This window comes from Ilyonectria robusta (assembly GCF_021365365.1).
Source record: "Ilyonectria robusta strain PMI_751 chromosome Unknown BGZ61scaffold_19, whole genome shotgun sequence".
NCBI lineage: Eukaryota > Fungi > Ascomycota > Sordariomycetes > Hypocreales > Nectriaceae > Ilyonectria > Ilyonectria robusta.
The window spans coordinates 317,598-334,770 of record NW_025764453.1 but is presented as its reverse complement, the minus strand read 5'-3'; the positions used below and the strand labels follow the sequence as shown (position 1 = coordinate 334,770).

Here is a 17,173-nt window from a genome sequence, read left to right as displayed (position 1 = left end):
GGTGAACAGTAGAGATTAAGAGATGATTATGCGGAGAGTACCTAGACAAAAGGGGAGAAGGAGAGGGAGAGGGAGGAGACGTCAATATTCCAAGAAGAGCGTTGGAGCAGCCGGCTTGTGGAGGGGCACGCCGACTCCATACTCCATACTCCATACAGTAGTAGTCACATTGGGGTTCGGCTTTATCGATAAGAGCAGTTTCCACCTTTGTCCAGTTGAAGCCGGTGGGCCGAGGCTCCGAAGGGGGTTCGGTCGGTAGTCATTTGTGCCATGGTTCATCTGGTTGGGGATAATGGATATTGGTACACGGCTTGACGGCTTGACGGCTTGACGGCTTAACGGCCTCGTGACGACCGCCTCCGCTTCTCCGGCTCACCCGAAAGATAGATCGTCGAGGGGCCGTAAATGGAACCAATCCAGAGAGCTCCAACGCACACCGCAGCGTACGCGATGGCTACCTCACCTTATCCCTTTGACAGTCCTAAGGCAACACATACGCTAGTGGCAGGGGTGCGGGCCAACGAGAGTAATACAAATGAACGGTACTTCGGCCCCCACCTATTTTAGGTGGTGATAGAAGTCCCAGCAATTCCCCGATCTACATAGAGCTACATCACATTGCTTACACCGATACCGTGATTTCCGCACATTCGGGCGGCTGTTGCCGCTGACTGCTTGCAACGGCTGCCGCGACCGACCCTCGCCTAGCCGTACGTTCTTACAAGCCCGGCATGCCGACGGATTCTTATTTCGGACCTAATTGTGCTGTGATACAGGCGTAAATTCGTCTCCCGTTCGAAACCGCTGTTGCGCCTGACTTTGGGTTGCGTACGCTGCAATAAGGTTATTAACAAGGCGTTGCCGCCAACTCTTCTGCGATAACTCCGGCTTCCACTGTGGCAGCCCTTTTAGCTGTAAAAGGAAGCTGTTGATGAGGGCTATTTCTAATAGAAAGTCCCAAGCAAGGGCCTTCCAGCCGCCCCTACGCACACGGCGGTTAGGGCCCTAATAAGACCATAGCTGGTCACCGCAGTCTACTGCGTTCATCTCAAGATTGTAAGCAGCTGCGATAGACGGGATAGAAATCAGCTTGACGTGGTCATTACCAAAGAAATGCTGTATCGGCCGTGACTGCATTTGGTCCCCTGTCGGTCTCTTCCTCTTACAGTCGCTTCTTTCGTTGCCCGTAAACGCGGTTGATAAGAATAGCACGAGGGCGTTGTCTTTCCACACGATCTGATTGACCTAGCGGCAGATAAATTAGTAAGGGAAATACAGCAGAATTCCGTCCTTATGACTGACCTGATTATCTACCGTAGGGACAGCCTTGAGGGCGTTGAATTCGAGGCTGCCGGCGGCAGTGTTATCGGAAGCTTTGAGCTTAACGAGGGATGTGTGAAGACCACAGTTACAGCGGGCTGTGCCTGTGGCCCCGTGACCTAGCTGACGAAGCCGGCGAAAGAGATTACCGGAAGAGAATAGGTTATCAAGAAAGACGTGATATGTGGAAGCCGGCAGCAGATTTACTAGGGCAACAACCACGGCTTGGGTCGGGTTCAGATAGATCATCCTCTCTCGTATCCGCTGCCGGCTCTCCCGTAGCTGTGACCCTTGCCGGAGCCGTCGAGCCGGCCGGATCCCTACGGGCCCGAACTTCCGGCCCGGCCTATGCCAAATCCACCGTAAGAAATAGCCCTGTTGGGCCACAGCCCAGACTTTGAAGCCCGTTGGTATCGGCTTATTAGGGACGGTTGTTGTATCAAGGGACCGGCCAAGGAAGCGGACCATACACTCATCTACAGCGATAGATATACCCGGAATAAGGAAGATAGTAGACGCATGCTGTATATGGTCAGACCAGGCGTTAACCCGGCTGTAGGTCCGGCCTAGGAAGCTGACATCAGGGCCCTGATCAACAGTCATAAAGTCAAAGAGACGGATATGCCGTGATAGTAAATAGAACCGATAATAAGGCATCCATCGGGTTACTGGATGGGAGGGGATGTTTTCCTGCGGCTTAGAAACCTTCCAATAGTCCTCAATCCGTGGCTCTATATGAATTTGCATATAAATTAGGATCGCGATCCATGTATAGATTTCAGCAACAGAGGTCGGCTTCCAAGTCAACAGCCGAGCTTGTGGCCGCAGCCGGCGGCTTCCAGCTTCATGCTGCCGCAACAGGTAACTAACCCAGCTATTGGTAAAGCTGACCCATCTTTCCACTAGGGAAATAGGTAGGAATTCCTGGAATAGCAGCAGCGGCTGCTGGGGCAGGGTCATTATCGCAGAGGCCCGGCTTGGAAGGTCCATCGGCTCGAAGTTGTAACCGCGATCCGGGACCGGATTTTCAATTGGCCGGCACGTATTATCAGCCGGCTGCTCGCGGCGGCTGCTGTTATCAACGCGAATGAAGCTATTGTCATCGTATGCGTTGACTGCTTGGCTAGGGGGGAGTTGGGAATCCATAAGGATACAGAGAATGAGATGTATGAGGAATTAGGTGGGGTTGATTCTGACCGCACTCTTCGTCACTCTAGGTACCTCGGCTAAAGCTAGGGTGATGTGGGGCGCCAAGCCAAAGTGTTGCCTTAGGACTGTTAAAGGGATACCTGACCGCTGATCGACCATGTATGTACCGGTACCGATGACCCGGATGTAATGGTGGGGTTGAGTTGAGTTGCGCCTTGACCAGAACGGGAACCTCACCAAATCCATTGCGCACGCCAAGCTAATCACCACGAACACACGCGACCACGTGTGGTTTCTCAGGTATCCCAAGCAGATTATCAAATACGACCCAAATAGTTACCATATTCCTACAGATAGATACGTTCAGCTGCACAAGGAAATCAATCGCACACGGCTCGAGATCATCATACCGTCTCTGTTAACCATCCTCCCAAGACGCCCCAAAGACACAGCCCCCCCTGGCATCTCTCCAACCGAAAAAAAACTCCATCCTCAACATTGCCAAAACCACGGCCACAATAGGGTATTAGAAAATCCGACGAACCAAGAAACAAGGCAAGGAAAATGAATAAAGAGTGTAAGCCACCAGAAGATAAGGTACCCGAAAGGTTTTTTTTTTTTTGGTGTGTTGGGAGATGACATCAGTCGTCATGTCTCCTCAGATTTAGAAGTAGTTGCCACTAGGGACGGCAACCAAGATGCCTGTGATGGCACCGCCTAGGAGAATCGCCGCCAGCATAGCCTGGATGAAGATGGTGTCCTGAATCTGTCGCAACGCAGGCTCCTGGATCCAAACCTCACGGTCAAAGACCTTTCGCACGATGTTGCGCTTCTCGTACTTGACGATCCACGGCTCATCCTCATAGCTGTTGGACGAAGAGAACGAGTCGAAGCTGCGCTTTTCCAGGGAGTTGAGCCTCTCGCTATCAACGAACAGCTCCCACGGCCGAATGTGGCGGTGGTGCATGCCGTGCAGCACAACACACATGCCTTTGTAGGCCGCGACGAGTGTGCTAATGCCCAGGACGAGGGCAATGGCTGACAGGGCACGGTAGCCACGTCCGGCCTTGCTGAGGCAAAGAATAACGCCCAGCATCAAGCCGGCGATAATAAGACCGACACCCAGAGCGCGAGCGAAGAAGACACGAGCAGGGTTGCCGTTGCAGATAGACCACCTGACGAAGTTGGGGTGGGCCTGGTGGCGCAAGCTCGAGTCGATGGTCTTGAAGATGCCTCGGAATGCACTGGGATGGGTAGTGTGAGACAGGGCCAGCATGGCCGCCTTCTGCTCAGTCGCAGATAGGTTCAGCTGTCTCGGGGCATCGTCCATGATGTAGTTCACAATGACACGGTTAATCTCTTCGCGGAAAGGCTGGATTGTGACTGCCAAGTTGATTAGCGTCTGGTCTCCTGGGCAGCAGTATCTGCGGACGTCTTAGACTTACATGGCTGACGAACGCCAGCGGACTGGAAAGCCTCCGAGGCCTGTGTCTGATAGCTGGAGGCGTTGGTCGAAGGAGCAGCATTGGAGGCTGTGTACATGGTAGGGGATTCACCCTGGCTGCTTTGAGGGGGCGTGTGGAATGGGTTGGCATTGTCAACAACATTCTCACCACCCTGCTTCTCGAAGTCGGTTCCCTTGAACATCTCGGTTCCCTTCGACTCCTTCCGAACCTTGTCAACGTTTTCTTTTCGGATCTTGGCGACGGCTTCCTCGTGCATGGCCTGGGTCCACTCGGGGGCGAGCTTGACATCGGCCGTGTCGGCTTCGTTGAAGCGCTTCTCGTAGTCCCTGTACCAGAGGTAGAACTGCAGGTTCTCGGCGGCGTGCTCCACATAGATGAGGTAGGTCATGAAGTCACGGACAGTCATGGGCTGAAGGTATCACAGTTAGTATCAAAGTAGACGGGTGGATAGCGGAGACTGAAACTGACAGGACAGGTGCCGCCGTTGATGATCTTGTCGAAAGCCAACGAGTCTGGGATACCAGTCGACTGGCCGGACTGGCCAGACTTGACGGATCCATCACTCTTCTCGTTGTCAGAGCAGGAAGAGTCTCCGCCCGACGAGCTGTTCCAGGAGTCCCGGTCCACATGCTTGGGACGGGTGTAGGTAAGAGGCAAGAGGCCCATGTTGAGTACGTGAAGAGAAATAAAAGAGTGACGGGGATTGATTCGAGTTCGGTATGCCAAGGGTGAAACTTGAGCGAGATGGAGAACTAGACAAACTTGGCAGAGAAGAGACGGGTCAAGGAGACGGGAAGCAGTATGGATTTAAATAACTAGTTGGACGGAGAACAAGAAAAGTCTCGGCCACCGGGGTGGGTTGTGGCACCCTCCACGACGCAGGTAGGGGTGTTTGCAAACCAGATGTCCCATACCCGGCTGCCACTCATCACCTGCGGACGGCCTGCCATCCTCCAGTGCCGTCCGCAGGTGAGGGTGCCACTAGGGACAGACGGCCCCAGATGCAAGGGGAAAAAAGAAGAAGGAAACCCTTAGGGAGGGTGGATCATGGGAAATCCATCTTGCCCGTCGACTATCTTAGCAGGGAACCTTAGTGGTGAGTAGCGTCATGTCCAGGCTGCGATGGCAGCGGCGAAGGCGGCCAGAGTTTTCTGAGGAACGCGGGAAGAGAGGATCCATGGCAGAGACGACAGCCCCATGGGGTCATGACGCTGGATCACCATCGTCGCCGAAGCCAGGGAAAGCCAAGAGAAGCCAAAGGGGGCGAGTGTATCCAGAGCTGAGCACCCACTGCATGCCTCCCTCCGCAGGCATGTTCCCTTTGAGGGATGCCGTTCGCCATCTGCCCGTCTCCCCGTCCGCCCATCCGCCCGTCTGCACCATGACTTGGCCCGTCGTATTATGCACGGTGACAGGGGCTCAAAAGCAAACTGCACCAGGCGGGCAATCAAGGAGCTTTGTTCAAGCTAAACCTGGCCCTGCCCGATCGTTGGTCTGGGGCAGTCAAATCCGGCCGATCGGGCGCGACGGGATCGCCAGCCAGTGACGGCCTCGACTAAGATCAGGAAAAGTGGCGACCCGGGCTTTTCTTTCGCTTAGATCCTAGTGGCCGCCTGTGCTTCATCCGAATGCCTTCCGGTGACTGGTCACAGGAGGGGGCCGCGACTGGGTGTGCAAGAGACGGACGGATGGTGGGCGGCGCGAAGTCTGTCGCTGGCGTGGCTTTTGCGCAACCACTCAACGACGCAAATTGGTAGGCCAGCCCAGACCAGTCCAGCCCATTAAGCCCAGTTGAGCTCCCAGCTTGCAAAATGAAATGATGGCGTTCAGCTGACACCCTCATCTCAATGCCAGACGGCTCCCTTGCGGCACGGAGAGCGAAAACCAAACCCAGCCTCTGCCGTGGGTGGAGTTTAGCTTCAGGATGAGAGACTGACTGCTCCCTAGATACGGAGTAGATGCCACAAACAATGCGAAGGCGGCGTGGGACCGGGCTCGTGTACGATGTCTCCAATTCCCATGCTGTCAACCGTCGAGACCTCGAGTCCTCGAGTCCTCGGTGTCTGAGCACAATGGATGTCAGACCCCTGCTAGTTAAGTTACGACATCACCGCCGTGTGCGTACATAGTGCGCTCTGTTGTGCTGTGCGAGTGTGTGCTAGCAATGCATGTCTGGCATTCAGGTGACGGCTAACCCAATGGCTGTGTGACCAGAGTGCATCAAGCTCAACCCCAAAGTCGGGACGCGTTACGGAATTACGACATCCGGCACCAGTAGGAGGTTCCAAATAAGGCTGGGCGTCGTTGAACAACAGACGAAATACGACATTCCCTGTTCCTTGCACCCTGCTGCATCCCGTCTTCAGCAGCGCGCGCAGCGTTGCACATGAATCTGCAGTCCACGTCGATCTGTACTACTTCCCATGGCATCGGACCAGGTGATCGCCGTGATCGTCAGAGTTCGCAACGTGCAACGCCTTCGTAGGCCCGAGAGCATGCCCAAGGCGGTTGCCGGCGTGGTGTCTTTGCCTCGTGGGACGGTTTGAGACGCCGATCATTTTCAATCAGGGCAGACATGGCGGGTTACTCTTGTCTAGCATGCTCACGCGGCACATACCGAATTAGTAGACCCGTCTCAGTCTCAGACTAAGAAACCCCTTATGCACAGGCATGAATTGACGTGAAGTTGACGTGTGTACAAGACACGCCTAACGCCAGCCCCAACGCAGCAAAGACGGCAGAAGTCCCAGCGCCGCCGAGGTCAACTTAAAAGTGCCGGTTTGCCAATAACACCGATTAGCTCGGCAACGATGGCCCAATCAGCTGGACCAGGGTTCTCACCGATCGACACCCACATCTCTCATTTGGAGGCCTGCATCGAGACTCGATCACCCCCACTGCGTCAGCCCGCCAGGAGGGTCCTCGTCTCCCCCACACCACAAAATGTGACAATGCCGCCAATGACAAATGTCTCGGAATGCAATTTGCTTTTAGACCGGTTTGATGCACAAGGGCCTGTTGGTGATGGCTGTGTCCTTGTCTTGGAGGGTGGCAGCCCGGGCTTAGTGTGGAGGGAATGGAGACGATGGGCGATGGGAGATAGACGAACTAGACCATCCAAGGGAGGGCTCGTGGGAAAAACACCGTTCCTGGACTTGTGGCGGGCTGGAGGAAGCCCTAAGAACGGAGTGGCATTTCTGATTGCTCACCGAGCCCTATTAGTGCGCTGCACTCTCCTTGTTTCCGGCATCTGCCCTGCAATGATGACGAGGAGTTGCTTTTGTGGAGGAGTGCCACGACGACGAGCTGAGAGGTGGGCTACACCGAGATTTGCCCAGGTCTTGGCAGCGAGGATGGTGTTTGGGTCCAAATGCATACAAACAATGAAATGGCATGGGCAATTTCGACTCGGCAGAAAAGGGTATTTTTCGGATCGATGCAACGTTGGACTGGTTCACCTGTTTCTAGTCCCTGAAGCGGCTGCACTCTCGGATCCAAGCGCACTTGAGGTCTCACCTGGTAGCAGGCTTCTGTGCTCAGAAGTGCACTAGAACCGATGAGATACATAGAACGGAACCTTTGACCTTTCTGAGGAAGTGGGAGACGTCCCAGTGAGCACAAAACACACGAATTCTGCTAGTGACGCTACTTAAAAAGCAACGCCGTCACCCTTTCAACTTATCTCGGGCGTGTTGGCACAGATTGGGGATGGATCAGGCACACGGGTCAGGCACGCTTCTACCATGCCCAATCACAGCCGGGACAGCCTCGTTCCCTGCTCCTGGCAGCAATCCCTCCCAAAAGGGAGATGCGCATGAGCTCCCCCTGTTGCGGTCCAAATGCCGGTGGCCAGGTTGCTGTTGCGGTCAGTGCCACCCAAGTACCGCTGACAAGTCCCGACGGCATGGTGGTGCAGCTGCGCACACGGACTCAAGTCAGAGCAGCTCGGAACCGGCCGCAGACTCACACTGAAAAGGACCGGCCCTCAACGACATCGAGTTCGGGGGACCGTCGGGTTTTTTATCTGTTGTCTCCAAGTGCTCTCTTATCAGTTTGACCCCTCATCCCCCACTCCGGATTCCCCACTTCATGCCCTCTCACAACTTGCGTGGCCCTGATATGGCCACGACGTACTCGGCGGTGACGCAGACTGGATCTACCAATGCGGTGTTTTTCCCAATGGAGAAATTCCTCTTGATAGGATTGATTTGTTAGATTCGGCACGGAGAATCACAGAACCAAGTGGTTCGACTCTCACATGCCTGCTGTAGTGATTGTGCACTGTAAGTCGATCAGTACCTGCCAAGAAACTCTATGCTTCGCCGCACTTAGACAATTCGTTCGTGTTCCGTAGTCGGCGGGCATTTCCTGGGCTGGGCCATGCGAACAATTGGAATCTCAAAGTACAGAGATAACAATTTTTTGGGTATAGCATGCCCTCCCGAGAGGGACGGCAGATGTTTACTGGATACCTCATCGGAACCGACCCGATATCCCATTCCATGCCGTTCCATGCCACGCAAAAAAATTGACATCCTCCGCCACTTGCCGCGCACCCCAACCCCAACAACCAGGCGGATCATGGACTTCCGTGACAGCTGATCTGACTCTCGGCGCGTCTAACTGCGTCCGCACGGTACGGCAACGGTGGTCAGCCGGCGATAATCTAATCAGATGCTGCAAAGATGACAAATACCTCCTAAATCGGGCCTGGCACGGCGCCTCCCCCTCCTCGGCGCCGACTCTGCGCCCGAGCCTCCTCCGTGAGCAACCGACCGCCGAAGGCCGTGAATGTCCCATTTGGAGAACAAGGTGCGAAGCTGCACGAGGAGCCGCCCGCTTCAACCCACCGCCGGCGCGCTCCCCACCCACGAAACAGGCAGCCCAGCCGTCCAACGTGCACGCCTTCTCGCATGCACTAAGTAGGTACAACGCGAATATTCCCCCTGGTTCGGATCTGTCAGCAGTCGCCGGTCCCCTTCCGGCGCCACCTGCCCTTTTGCAACTGTCCCCTCCGAGCCTCGCAGCCGGTGCCCGCGCCGCCTATCAAGGGCTATCAAGGTCTATCAAGGTGCCCGCTCTCCTCCAGCACGAGCAAAAATAACCCGTCCCGGTTCCACTTGGGCCGAGTCGCCTCTCGTTTCGCGCTCCGGCCAACACCCCACCATCCACCATCCACCATCCTGGACTGACCTCATCAGCTCCCCTTCTTGCGCCAATGCGGCCAATTGTTCCATGGACTTCTCTCCGCCGTCTCCGATTGCTCTCCGACGGGGCTCGCCAACGGCCAGGGCAGGTGCCAGGGGAGGGGCGGTTGTGGCGGGCACAATTATAAAGAAATCAGTAACGCGCATTGATCTGCCCCTCGTTCCCGCCTACCTACCTCAAGCATATCGAATCTTTTCTCCGTCACCGACTTCAACAGCTCCATTCCACAACACCCTCCCAAAACACCACCACAAACCACATCCAAGATGACTCTCACTGGTACTCTCAAGGCTGGCGACGACTTCCCCGAGGGCGTCTTCTTCAGCTACATCCCTCCCACCCCCGAGATCTCTCAGTTCTCTCAGTGCGGCACCCCCATTGCCTTTGCTGCCAGCAACGGTACGTGAATCCCCTCTACACTGCCTCTCCTGCTCTCCTGCAGACCAACCCGCCTCGAATGGCATCTCCGATCAAACGAACAACTGCTAACATGTCCTGCTCCCATTGAACAGAGTTCAAGACCAAGAAGGTCGTTCTCGTCTCCATCCCCGGTGCTTTCACCCCCACCTGCTCTGGCTCCCACATCCCCTCCTACACCGAGCACATCGACAAGCTCAAGGCCAAGGGTGTTGACCTGGTTATCGTCGTTGCTTTCAACGACGCTTTCGTCATGTCCGGCTGGGCCAAGGCCAACGGTGTCACCGATGACTCCATCGTGAGTGCCCTCCCCACCTTATCTACTCGCCCACCGTATAAAACAGGGCCATATTGCGAACTGCACTAACGTGGGACAACAGCTCTTCATGTCCGACAAGGATGCCAAGTTCTCCCGCAGCATCGGCTGGAACTTCGAGGAGCGAACTGGCCGCTTCGCCATCATCATCGACAACGGCAAGGTCACCTACGCCTCCGTTGACGAGCACCCCCAGAGCATCGAGACCTCCGGCGCCCTGGGTGTCCTGGCTCAGCTGTAAATGCAGCACAAGTCTCAAAATAAATTAGACTTAGACGAATGATAGATGATAGAACTTGATGAAATGAAGAACAACTCCCTCGAAGGAGCATTGCATACGCATTTTGTCTTCATTCCCCCACATGCATGTGTTTATGCTAGGCGTTGGCTTGTTGATGCGTGCATGATGATAATACGAACATACCCTGATATCAAGTTTTGACGTTGAGAGCACAATACCTAACCCGCCACTAAGTGATAGCTACGCCAGTACACCAGTACACCGGAACGAGCACACGGGACGTGTCTTTCGTCACTGCACGTAAGAAGAGATTCATCTTGACCATTGCACCGATATGGCATTTGCTCAACTATCAATGCACCCTATGGCATCCCATGCACCCGAGATTGTAGAAGAACCGGCCGGAGAAAGACACAAGAACCACGGACTCCACTCTCCCATTTTCCCCTCAGGTCCCATCTTAACGGCTCGTGGGCTTAACCTTGGGGGCGGCACCCTTGGCACCCTGCTTGCTGACTTGTCGGCCCTGGCCCTTGGCGGAGGAAGCGGCGAGCTTGGCCTTCTCGGCCTTCTTGGCGGCAGCGGCGGCCTGCTTCTGGTCCTTGCTGTCCTTGATGGCAGCAGCGCGGGCAGCGGAGCGAGCCTCGGGGCGGATGTTGCGCTTCTCCTTGATCACATCGAGAGAGGCACCGACAATGCCTCGCTGGGCCTTGACGGTTCGGCGGGTTCGCTTCTTGGCAACCTCCTGTTCGCTTGTCAGTCCTGCTCCTTTGCGATAATCAGGTTACCGGCTCGGGGCCCGGCGCAGGGCCCTCGGAGCGCGGCATTGTGTGGTTGATTCGTACCTCAGAGATACCCTTGCGGTGCTGGCGGCGGTAGAGGACGGTCCAAGAGATGCGACGGGGGTTCTTTCGTTGCAGGAAGAGCGACTCCGACTTGCCGTTCTGGAATCGGAAGATCTTGCTGTCGCCACGGACGTAGAGCTTACCCTACAATTACATGACCCGTTAGCCTCCGTCGTGATAATATTCAACCAAACCCCAATGTCCATCTGCGACCGACGTCGCCGCGCCACAACTTCGCTGTTCGACCGGATCGCAGGACATGGGAAGAGGAATAGAGCGCACCTTGCCAGGGTAAATTCTCGCGCCGGAGAAGGAGTCTTCGTAGGTTCGCATCTTGTCGCTGGGGTGCTGTTAAGGCGACAAGCTGTTGTGTGGTGGACCGTGGATTGGCGATGGCAAAAGATGAGGGTCGTGATACGGTCAATTTCTCGAATTGCAGCTGTGTGCCACTGACTAATCGGCTAGGGCAGGCGATGCGCTAAAAGTCCACCGGGTCAAATCACGTGGGTTCTCACTTGACGCCCTGACTCTGTCCACCACCACTTCGGAGAATTGTCGGCTCCTCTCGCTTCCCGTCCATCTGAGGCTCGCTCGCCCACTTACAAGGAGCTCTGCATTATGCATGGTGCGTTGGGTCGATATCTTGATTATCCCCGACTGGCTGGTTCGAGTGCCCATAATTGCCGTCGACAAATCACTCACTTGGAGGGGTTGTGAAGCATGACTAGATGACTTCCCGTCCAAACCTCATCGCCCGAGCGGTCTTACAACAGTTCCAAAACCTCCCATCGAAAAGGAAACCGAGGGTTCGCACTAATGGCCTCCACGACTGGGTGCCCTTGAGCGGCATTGTTGCGGAAAAGAATGGGACACTGACCTGTTTGGCTTTGGCGTAAGCTATCTATAATTCTTCATACTGTAAATCTCATTCTAAAAACGCATAGAACCGGGATGAAATGTCTGCCGGAGTCCAAAATATCAGAATCAAATGGTATAGGGATACATGATTGGCATGCTGAAATCCTGGCCATTCGCACCTTCAATCGGTTCCTGCTGGACGAGTGCGGCAGCCTCCTTAGGGATGGGGTAGAGTCCGATATCGTGCGAAGGACAGAAATAGTCCCATCTAGTCAAAATGGCGTGCATGTAAAGCCGTTCGAAATCAGAGACGATGTGAAGCTTCACATGTACTGTTCTGAAGCCCCATGTAGGTGTATAGAATGCGGACAGGGATTCCAAATCACAACTAACAAGGTTCAGGTGGTGATGCCAGTATGGAGCTCACAATGGCTCTCCAGGAAGACGACTCTCCATGGGAAGCCCCAGTGTCTGGCACACCAGACCCCGAATCAGACCCCGAATCGACGCCCAAAGCCTCACTTTTAGGGCGAGGACACTTCTCCAAACTCGGCATTGTCCGCCGGAAACCCGGCCGACCAGATGCACCGGTCACAGTTTCCAAGTCTTGCTCCGACAAGATCGCCCTCAAGCAATGCACCTCACTCCTATCGTCGCTAACATCCCTCTTCATTGATCCCGCAAATGCATACATCCACAGTCTCATTCTGCCCGAATCGCAGTACTGGCCGACCGCGTGTCGCCGTGCCTTCTCGGCAGAGGGCCGAATGAAGCCCATGGTGGGACGGCGATGGCCCGGGGGATACTCCTTCAAAGAATTCGTTACCGAAACCACAGACTTGGAGTTCGAGTACTCAAAAAGAGCAATACAGGCCCGCTCGGAGAAGGTTGCTACAAGTAATCTGGCCGCAGCGTGGTCACAATCGGGCGTTGAGGAGTCCATCATAGGCGGCGTCGTTCAAGGCAAAAAGGCATTCAACCCACAGGGGGCGAGTCGAATGTCGAGGAGAGGCATGTGGGAAGCGGCAAGAGACCTTGCCGACAGCCTCGGTCAGCAAGACCCTGGCACGGCTGAGTATCTTAGGTCCGGTACTTATCGGGATATCAAAAAGGGCCCGTTGCTGGAGGATAGAAGACGAGTCAAGGACGACGTTCGACAGACGGCGTTGACTGGGTGGGTCAGAAATGATGGAGGCTCAGACTTTAGGATAGAAGAGCGTGACAATCATTGACATCATTAGAGATTGGTATTTCTCTCGATGTAAGTCGTATTTTTGTACAGATCAATCAACCGCAGCCAGCCCGAATAAAGTCGCTGTTTCACCACGAAATTATCGCCGGCCGTGACCATTTGTGTACCAATCCCAGTTCACCATTGGAAACCTTGGGAATCATGAGAACGACCTTCCTCTCAGATTCCGGGGAATAACTCCGCCTATAGGAACTAGACAGCCTCTTGGAGCCGAACAAGACCTACGTTTTCACCGCCCTGCCGCCCTGGATGGTGCAGAGCACATTTACTCGACCTTGCTCTCGAAGTTCTCGCCCTCAACAAGATCGGGGATGTCATCCTCATCCTCGCCCTTCTCCTTCTGCATGTTCTGGTAGCTCTCGGCGAGCTTGCGGAGCGAGGCCAGGGAGTCGGGACCAAGCTGGTTAAGGATACCGGGGACGAGCTCGGTGAGCTCCTTGTCCTCGCCGTTCCCGTAGATGGCGAAGGTGTTGGAGGGGACAGCAGCGTGAACTGTGGTGGGGGAGGACAAGTTAGCATGGGAAAACACCAAGAACCCCTCATCGCGGCACACGACGGTAGATGACTAACCCTTGGGGGCAGCGAAGTGGATAACGTTGCCGTCCGACTTGAACATGTTGACCTCCTCAATGGCCTGGATGGGCTGGGTGTTCAGCTTCTTCAGGGTCTGCTGGAGCTTCTTGTCGTCGGCGCCGGAGCGGGCAGGAGCACGCTTGACCTTGCGGCGGGGGGTACCCTTTCCACTGTATTGGGACTCTGGTTAGCTGCGGTGATCGGAGGTCGCGGCACTTGGCTTCGCAATAAGAGGTGGACATACCCTATATCTCCCAGTTAGTAACAGGACGGCCTTGCGCAAGGTTGAAAATCCGTAGAAAAATTGACGTACCAATTCGGGCTCCCGAGCTAACGAGGCCGAGCTTCTTGAGGCGCTCCTGAACGTCCGACATGATGTGCTGTAGGGTTGAGGGTTCGGGTGCGGGGAATCCGAGACTCGTTGAAACTGCGAAAGTGCTCGTTAGCTGGCGCGGATTCGGACGGGGAAAATCGAGGGCGCGAGGTTGACGGGCTGGAGGAAGCGCGTGGGCGCAGGGTGGGCGACGTACCGGTGATGTAGGCGTGGATAGTGAGCTGTTGTCGCCGTCGGCTTCGGGCAGTGGTGATGGATTGGAGTAGATTTTGTGCGTGCCAAGAGTTTTCGCCTGTGGAACTACCATTTCGCCGAGGGGGCAGCGGGCGCCACCACCCTTGCGCCATGGGTGGTTCCAGCGTCGTGGGGTAGAGACGCACCGACCAGAGCCGGCAGATCCCCACGCTATGCCGCCACTCTGCGACGGGCAATAGCATTGCTCTCTCTTGAGTCGTGCGCAGGCGGACCCTGGGGAAATTACATCATGTTCGTGGCTTTATAGATTCATCCTCCTCGATACAGGGCTCCCTTCAGTCGTCGCAAGCACCTCCCGAATGCAGTTGGCCGGCGAGCCCTAATGCACTCCGCATACACCTCGCCATGTTTTACCCTTCGACACTACAGCCCTCTCAAGCGTCACAGTGAACTGCCTGAGCCAAACTCTGGGCATGATCTCGCTCCTATAGTTCATGTTGATTCGAGTCGAGAGACGTTCATTAAATACCTTGCAATTGCCTCCGAATAACTCCAAATGCATGTCCTGCCCTCTCAAGACATAATCCTCCCCTATGCCACCGTGGTATTTGTACATGCTGCACTCCCGACAGCAGAGCCCGAATACTCTTACAAGCATCTCAAATGCGCGTATACAATAAGGGTCCTCATTTGGCTTCCAGGCCAGCCTCACGTCGCATCTCCTCTCGTCGAGCGTTCGTCTCCTTCTTCGATGCTTTGACAGCCGCGAGCTCGGCCTTCCGCCTTCGCTCCTCTTCTTCCTTAACAACAATCCAGACTATGGGGCGTTAGCATTTGCGTCTCTTGCTGGAGTCCGGGTTACGCACTCGGCTTGTCCGACTTGGAGTATTCTTTCAATTTCATCACGAAATCGTCAAACTCCTGCTGCTTCTCCTCCACGTTCTCCAAGCTCTTCTTTCGGAGCTCCGGATTGTACTTCGATCGCAATTCCTCCTCAGTTGGGGTCAGCCACATGGTGAATGCCGGTCCGCCGACTGCGACAGCAGCGCCACTGCATTCAGAAGTCAGCCTCCCAATTCCCATTGAGTCCGGTATGGCAGTTACTCACCCGAGGAGGCACTTAGTCCACAGCCACCAATTCGTGGGCTTCTTTGCTGCCATATTCGTGGATTGGAAACCTTGTGGAATTCCGTATTGATGAGATCCCCGGGGCAGAACTCGTTTGTTGGCTCTCCACGATCTCTTCCAATGACGATTTTCGCGATTCGATATCCGTCATGGATTGGGCAGAATTTCATTGGTGGCTAATGCAAATTAGGAAGGCGGTGACGGCAGTAAGCTTATTCCGGGCCCCGGACCGCTGCGAGCCATGGAGGGCGCGTCCGCTGTAAGTCACTTCCATGACGGTCACCCTAGAGCACATGAGGGTCTTGAACAAACGGCACATTCACACGACGTTTTGTGTGATTTAACCCGATGGACATGGCAGCATTGTAAATTATCATTTGGGCTTCATGAAATTGAGTTACATCACTGAGATGCCCCATGAGCTCGTGCTCTCAGATAAGTCTTAAGAACATAATCAGCCAACAGTTCTCTGGACCATCACCTATGCCGTTGCGAACTTCAAGTAAAATCCAACTGGCTCCCCCCTCCCCTCCCCTCCCCCAAAAGAATAATTCTAGCGACAGTGTTATTATGGTGTCGACGAGATTATTTTAAAAATCCGAACACATCCCCTTCAAATATACTCTAAATGAGTGATGGTCTCTACCGACTCATCATGAACGTATTGCCTAGCGAGGCTCTGTCTGCATTTCTTTCGAAGGATGCCCACCAAGATTCTAAAAAATAAAAAATTTACGCGGGGAGTCAAGTAAGCGCAATGAGTTATAATCTTACATCTCAATAAGCTCACCCATGGTAAGAAAACATCCCTAGCCCAGCCCCATGTGACGAACGGTTAGTTCTGACAACCTATGCTTGACATTCACCAATATTTTATTCTGTCTAAACCCGTCTTTGCCCTCCTCTGATATCAAATACACGCACATTAATTTTTAATAGTACCATAATTTGGTTGGATCAGGTCTTGATATTACCATGGATTTGTTATTTGGAGGTTCGCTCAAAACAATTGAACGCGAATTAATAAATCGGGGTTCACCAGAAGGTGAGGAGAAGTAATTATGCGATCAAGGAAAACAAAGTCACAGAGCCAGTTCCTACCATGTAGGATCGAGATTGAGTAGTGTATGCGGCATTGCATGTAATTCTAAACACGCAACGAAGTCAATCAAATCACTTCTATAGTGCATACCAGCATCAGTAAAACCGGCAATTGAGCTAGCCCCAGTTGTGATGCAAGTCGAAGGCGATAGACTTCCCGAATGATTAACGAGCGAGGCATTTGGGTTGAAAGTGCACTCCCAAGATACAGAGGAAGGATATGCACCTATTCACGAACTTGACAAAGTAATCATGACGAGGCTTTCCAATATGCGACGCAAGAAATCCACTCGGTTGGATGCAGTGGAATCCTTTCGGGCGCCCGCACTGGTAGAGCGCTAAACCAATCGCACATTGGCAGACTGGACAGCGCAACACTGCGGTTGAATCATAGAATATTGCGAATATTGGCAAGGAATGGTGAACTTGACCAATCGTCCGGAAATTCCCATATCGTTGATGTCAGCCGCAATAGCGTACTTCGCCTGTCTCTATTCGAAACAGCTGCTACGTCGTAGAAAGCCGCGAAAATGTGGGTTGGCGCAGCGACTATGAGTTGGCGTTCAAAGCAACGCAGGCCATTTAATCTTAAAGGTACGATGTGACCTCGAACCAATGAATGGACGCCTTAATGCAGTGGTAGCCATTCCTCACACAATTCAGCTGCAGGTACGAAGTACTCGTGCAGCGCAATGCAACTTTGGTCTGACATGCACACTCACAAACGGCGGCTGTAACGTGCCGTGCCCAGACCAGACGACTCATCAAAC

At 54.2% G+C, this 17,173-nt stretch overlaps 7 protein-coding genes across 7 annotated transcripts; 3 read left to right on the top strand and 4 right to left on the bottom strand.

The window, feature by feature from the left end:
- Positions 1–3,133: 3,133 nt before the first annotated feature.
- BGZ61DRAFT_481634 (uncharacterized protein) lies at positions 3,134–4,601 on the bottom strand (the record flags this gene model as incomplete). Its single annotated transcript, XM_046249313.1, has 3 exons — positions 3,134–3,852; positions 3,915–4,344; positions 4,404–4,601. 3 exons carry the CDS (start codon positions 4,599–4,601, stop codon positions 3,134–3,136), a joined length of 1,347 nt encoding a protein of 448 aa, XP_046100322.1.
- A 1,954-nt stretch (positions 4,602–6,555) lies between these two features.
- Positions 6,556–7,874, top strand: BGZ61DRAFT_73641 (uncharacterized protein). The gene has a single exon (XM_046257027.1). The coding sequence runs from the start codon at positions 6,746–6,748 to the stop codon at positions 7,484–7,486; it is 741 nt and encodes a 246-aa protein (XP_046100321.1). The 5' UTR covers positions 6,556–6,745; the 3' UTR covers positions 7,487–7,874.
- A 1,535-nt stretch (positions 7,875–9,409) lies between these two features.
- On the top strand, positions 9,410–10,117 carry BGZ61DRAFT_360169 (Redoxin; the record flags this gene model as incomplete). Its single annotated transcript, XM_046241144.1, has 3 exons — positions 9,410–9,542; positions 9,656–9,858; positions 9,941–10,117. The coding sequence occupies 3 exons, from the start codon at positions 9,410–9,412 to the stop codon at positions 10,115–10,117; spliced, it is 513 nt and encodes a 170-aa protein (XP_046100320.1).
- Positions 10,118–10,217: 100 nt separating this feature from the next.
- BGZ61DRAFT_457455 (ribosomal protein L24e-domain-containing protein) lies at positions 10,218–11,392 on the bottom strand. The gene is made up of 3 exons (XM_046246653.1): positions 11,245–11,392; positions 10,963–11,106; positions 10,218–10,862 (listed from the first exon to the last, which is right to left on the bottom strand). The coding sequence occupies exons 1-3, from the start codon at positions 11,293–11,295 to the stop codon at positions 10,578–10,580; spliced, it is 480 nt and encodes a 159-aa protein (XP_046100319.1). The 5' UTR covers positions 11,296–11,392; the 3' UTR covers positions 10,218–10,577.
- A 298-nt stretch (positions 11,393–11,690) lies between these two features.
- BGZ61DRAFT_360504 (adenosine deaminase/editase) lies at positions 11,691–13,052 on the top strand (the record flags this gene model as incomplete). The annotated part of the gene is made up of 3 exons (XM_046241178.1): positions 11,691–11,854; positions 11,907–12,175; positions 12,217–13,052. 3 exons carry the CDS (start codon positions 11,691–11,693, stop codon positions 13,050–13,052), a joined length of 1,269 nt encoding a protein of 422 aa, XP_046100318.1.
- A 285-nt stretch (positions 13,053–13,337) lies between these two features.
- BGZ61DRAFT_360494 (NAC domain-containing protein) lies at positions 13,338–14,019 on the bottom strand (the record flags this gene model as incomplete). Its single annotated transcript, XM_046241177.1, has 3 exons — positions 13,338–13,564; positions 13,643–13,826; positions 13,981–14,019. 3 exons carry the CDS (start codon positions 14,017–14,019, stop codon positions 13,338–13,340), a joined length of 450 nt encoding a protein of 149 aa, XP_046100317.1.
- Positions 14,020–14,860: 841 nt separating this feature from the next.
- BGZ61DRAFT_360384 (uncharacterized protein) lies at positions 14,861–15,335 on the bottom strand (the record flags this gene model as incomplete). Its single annotated transcript, XM_046241169.1, has 3 exons — positions 14,861–14,991; positions 15,041–15,225; positions 15,283–15,335. 3 exons carry the CDS (start codon positions 15,333–15,335, stop codon positions 14,861–14,863), a joined length of 369 nt encoding a protein of 122 aa, XP_046100316.1.
- Positions 15,336–17,173: the final 1,838 nt, after the last annotated feature.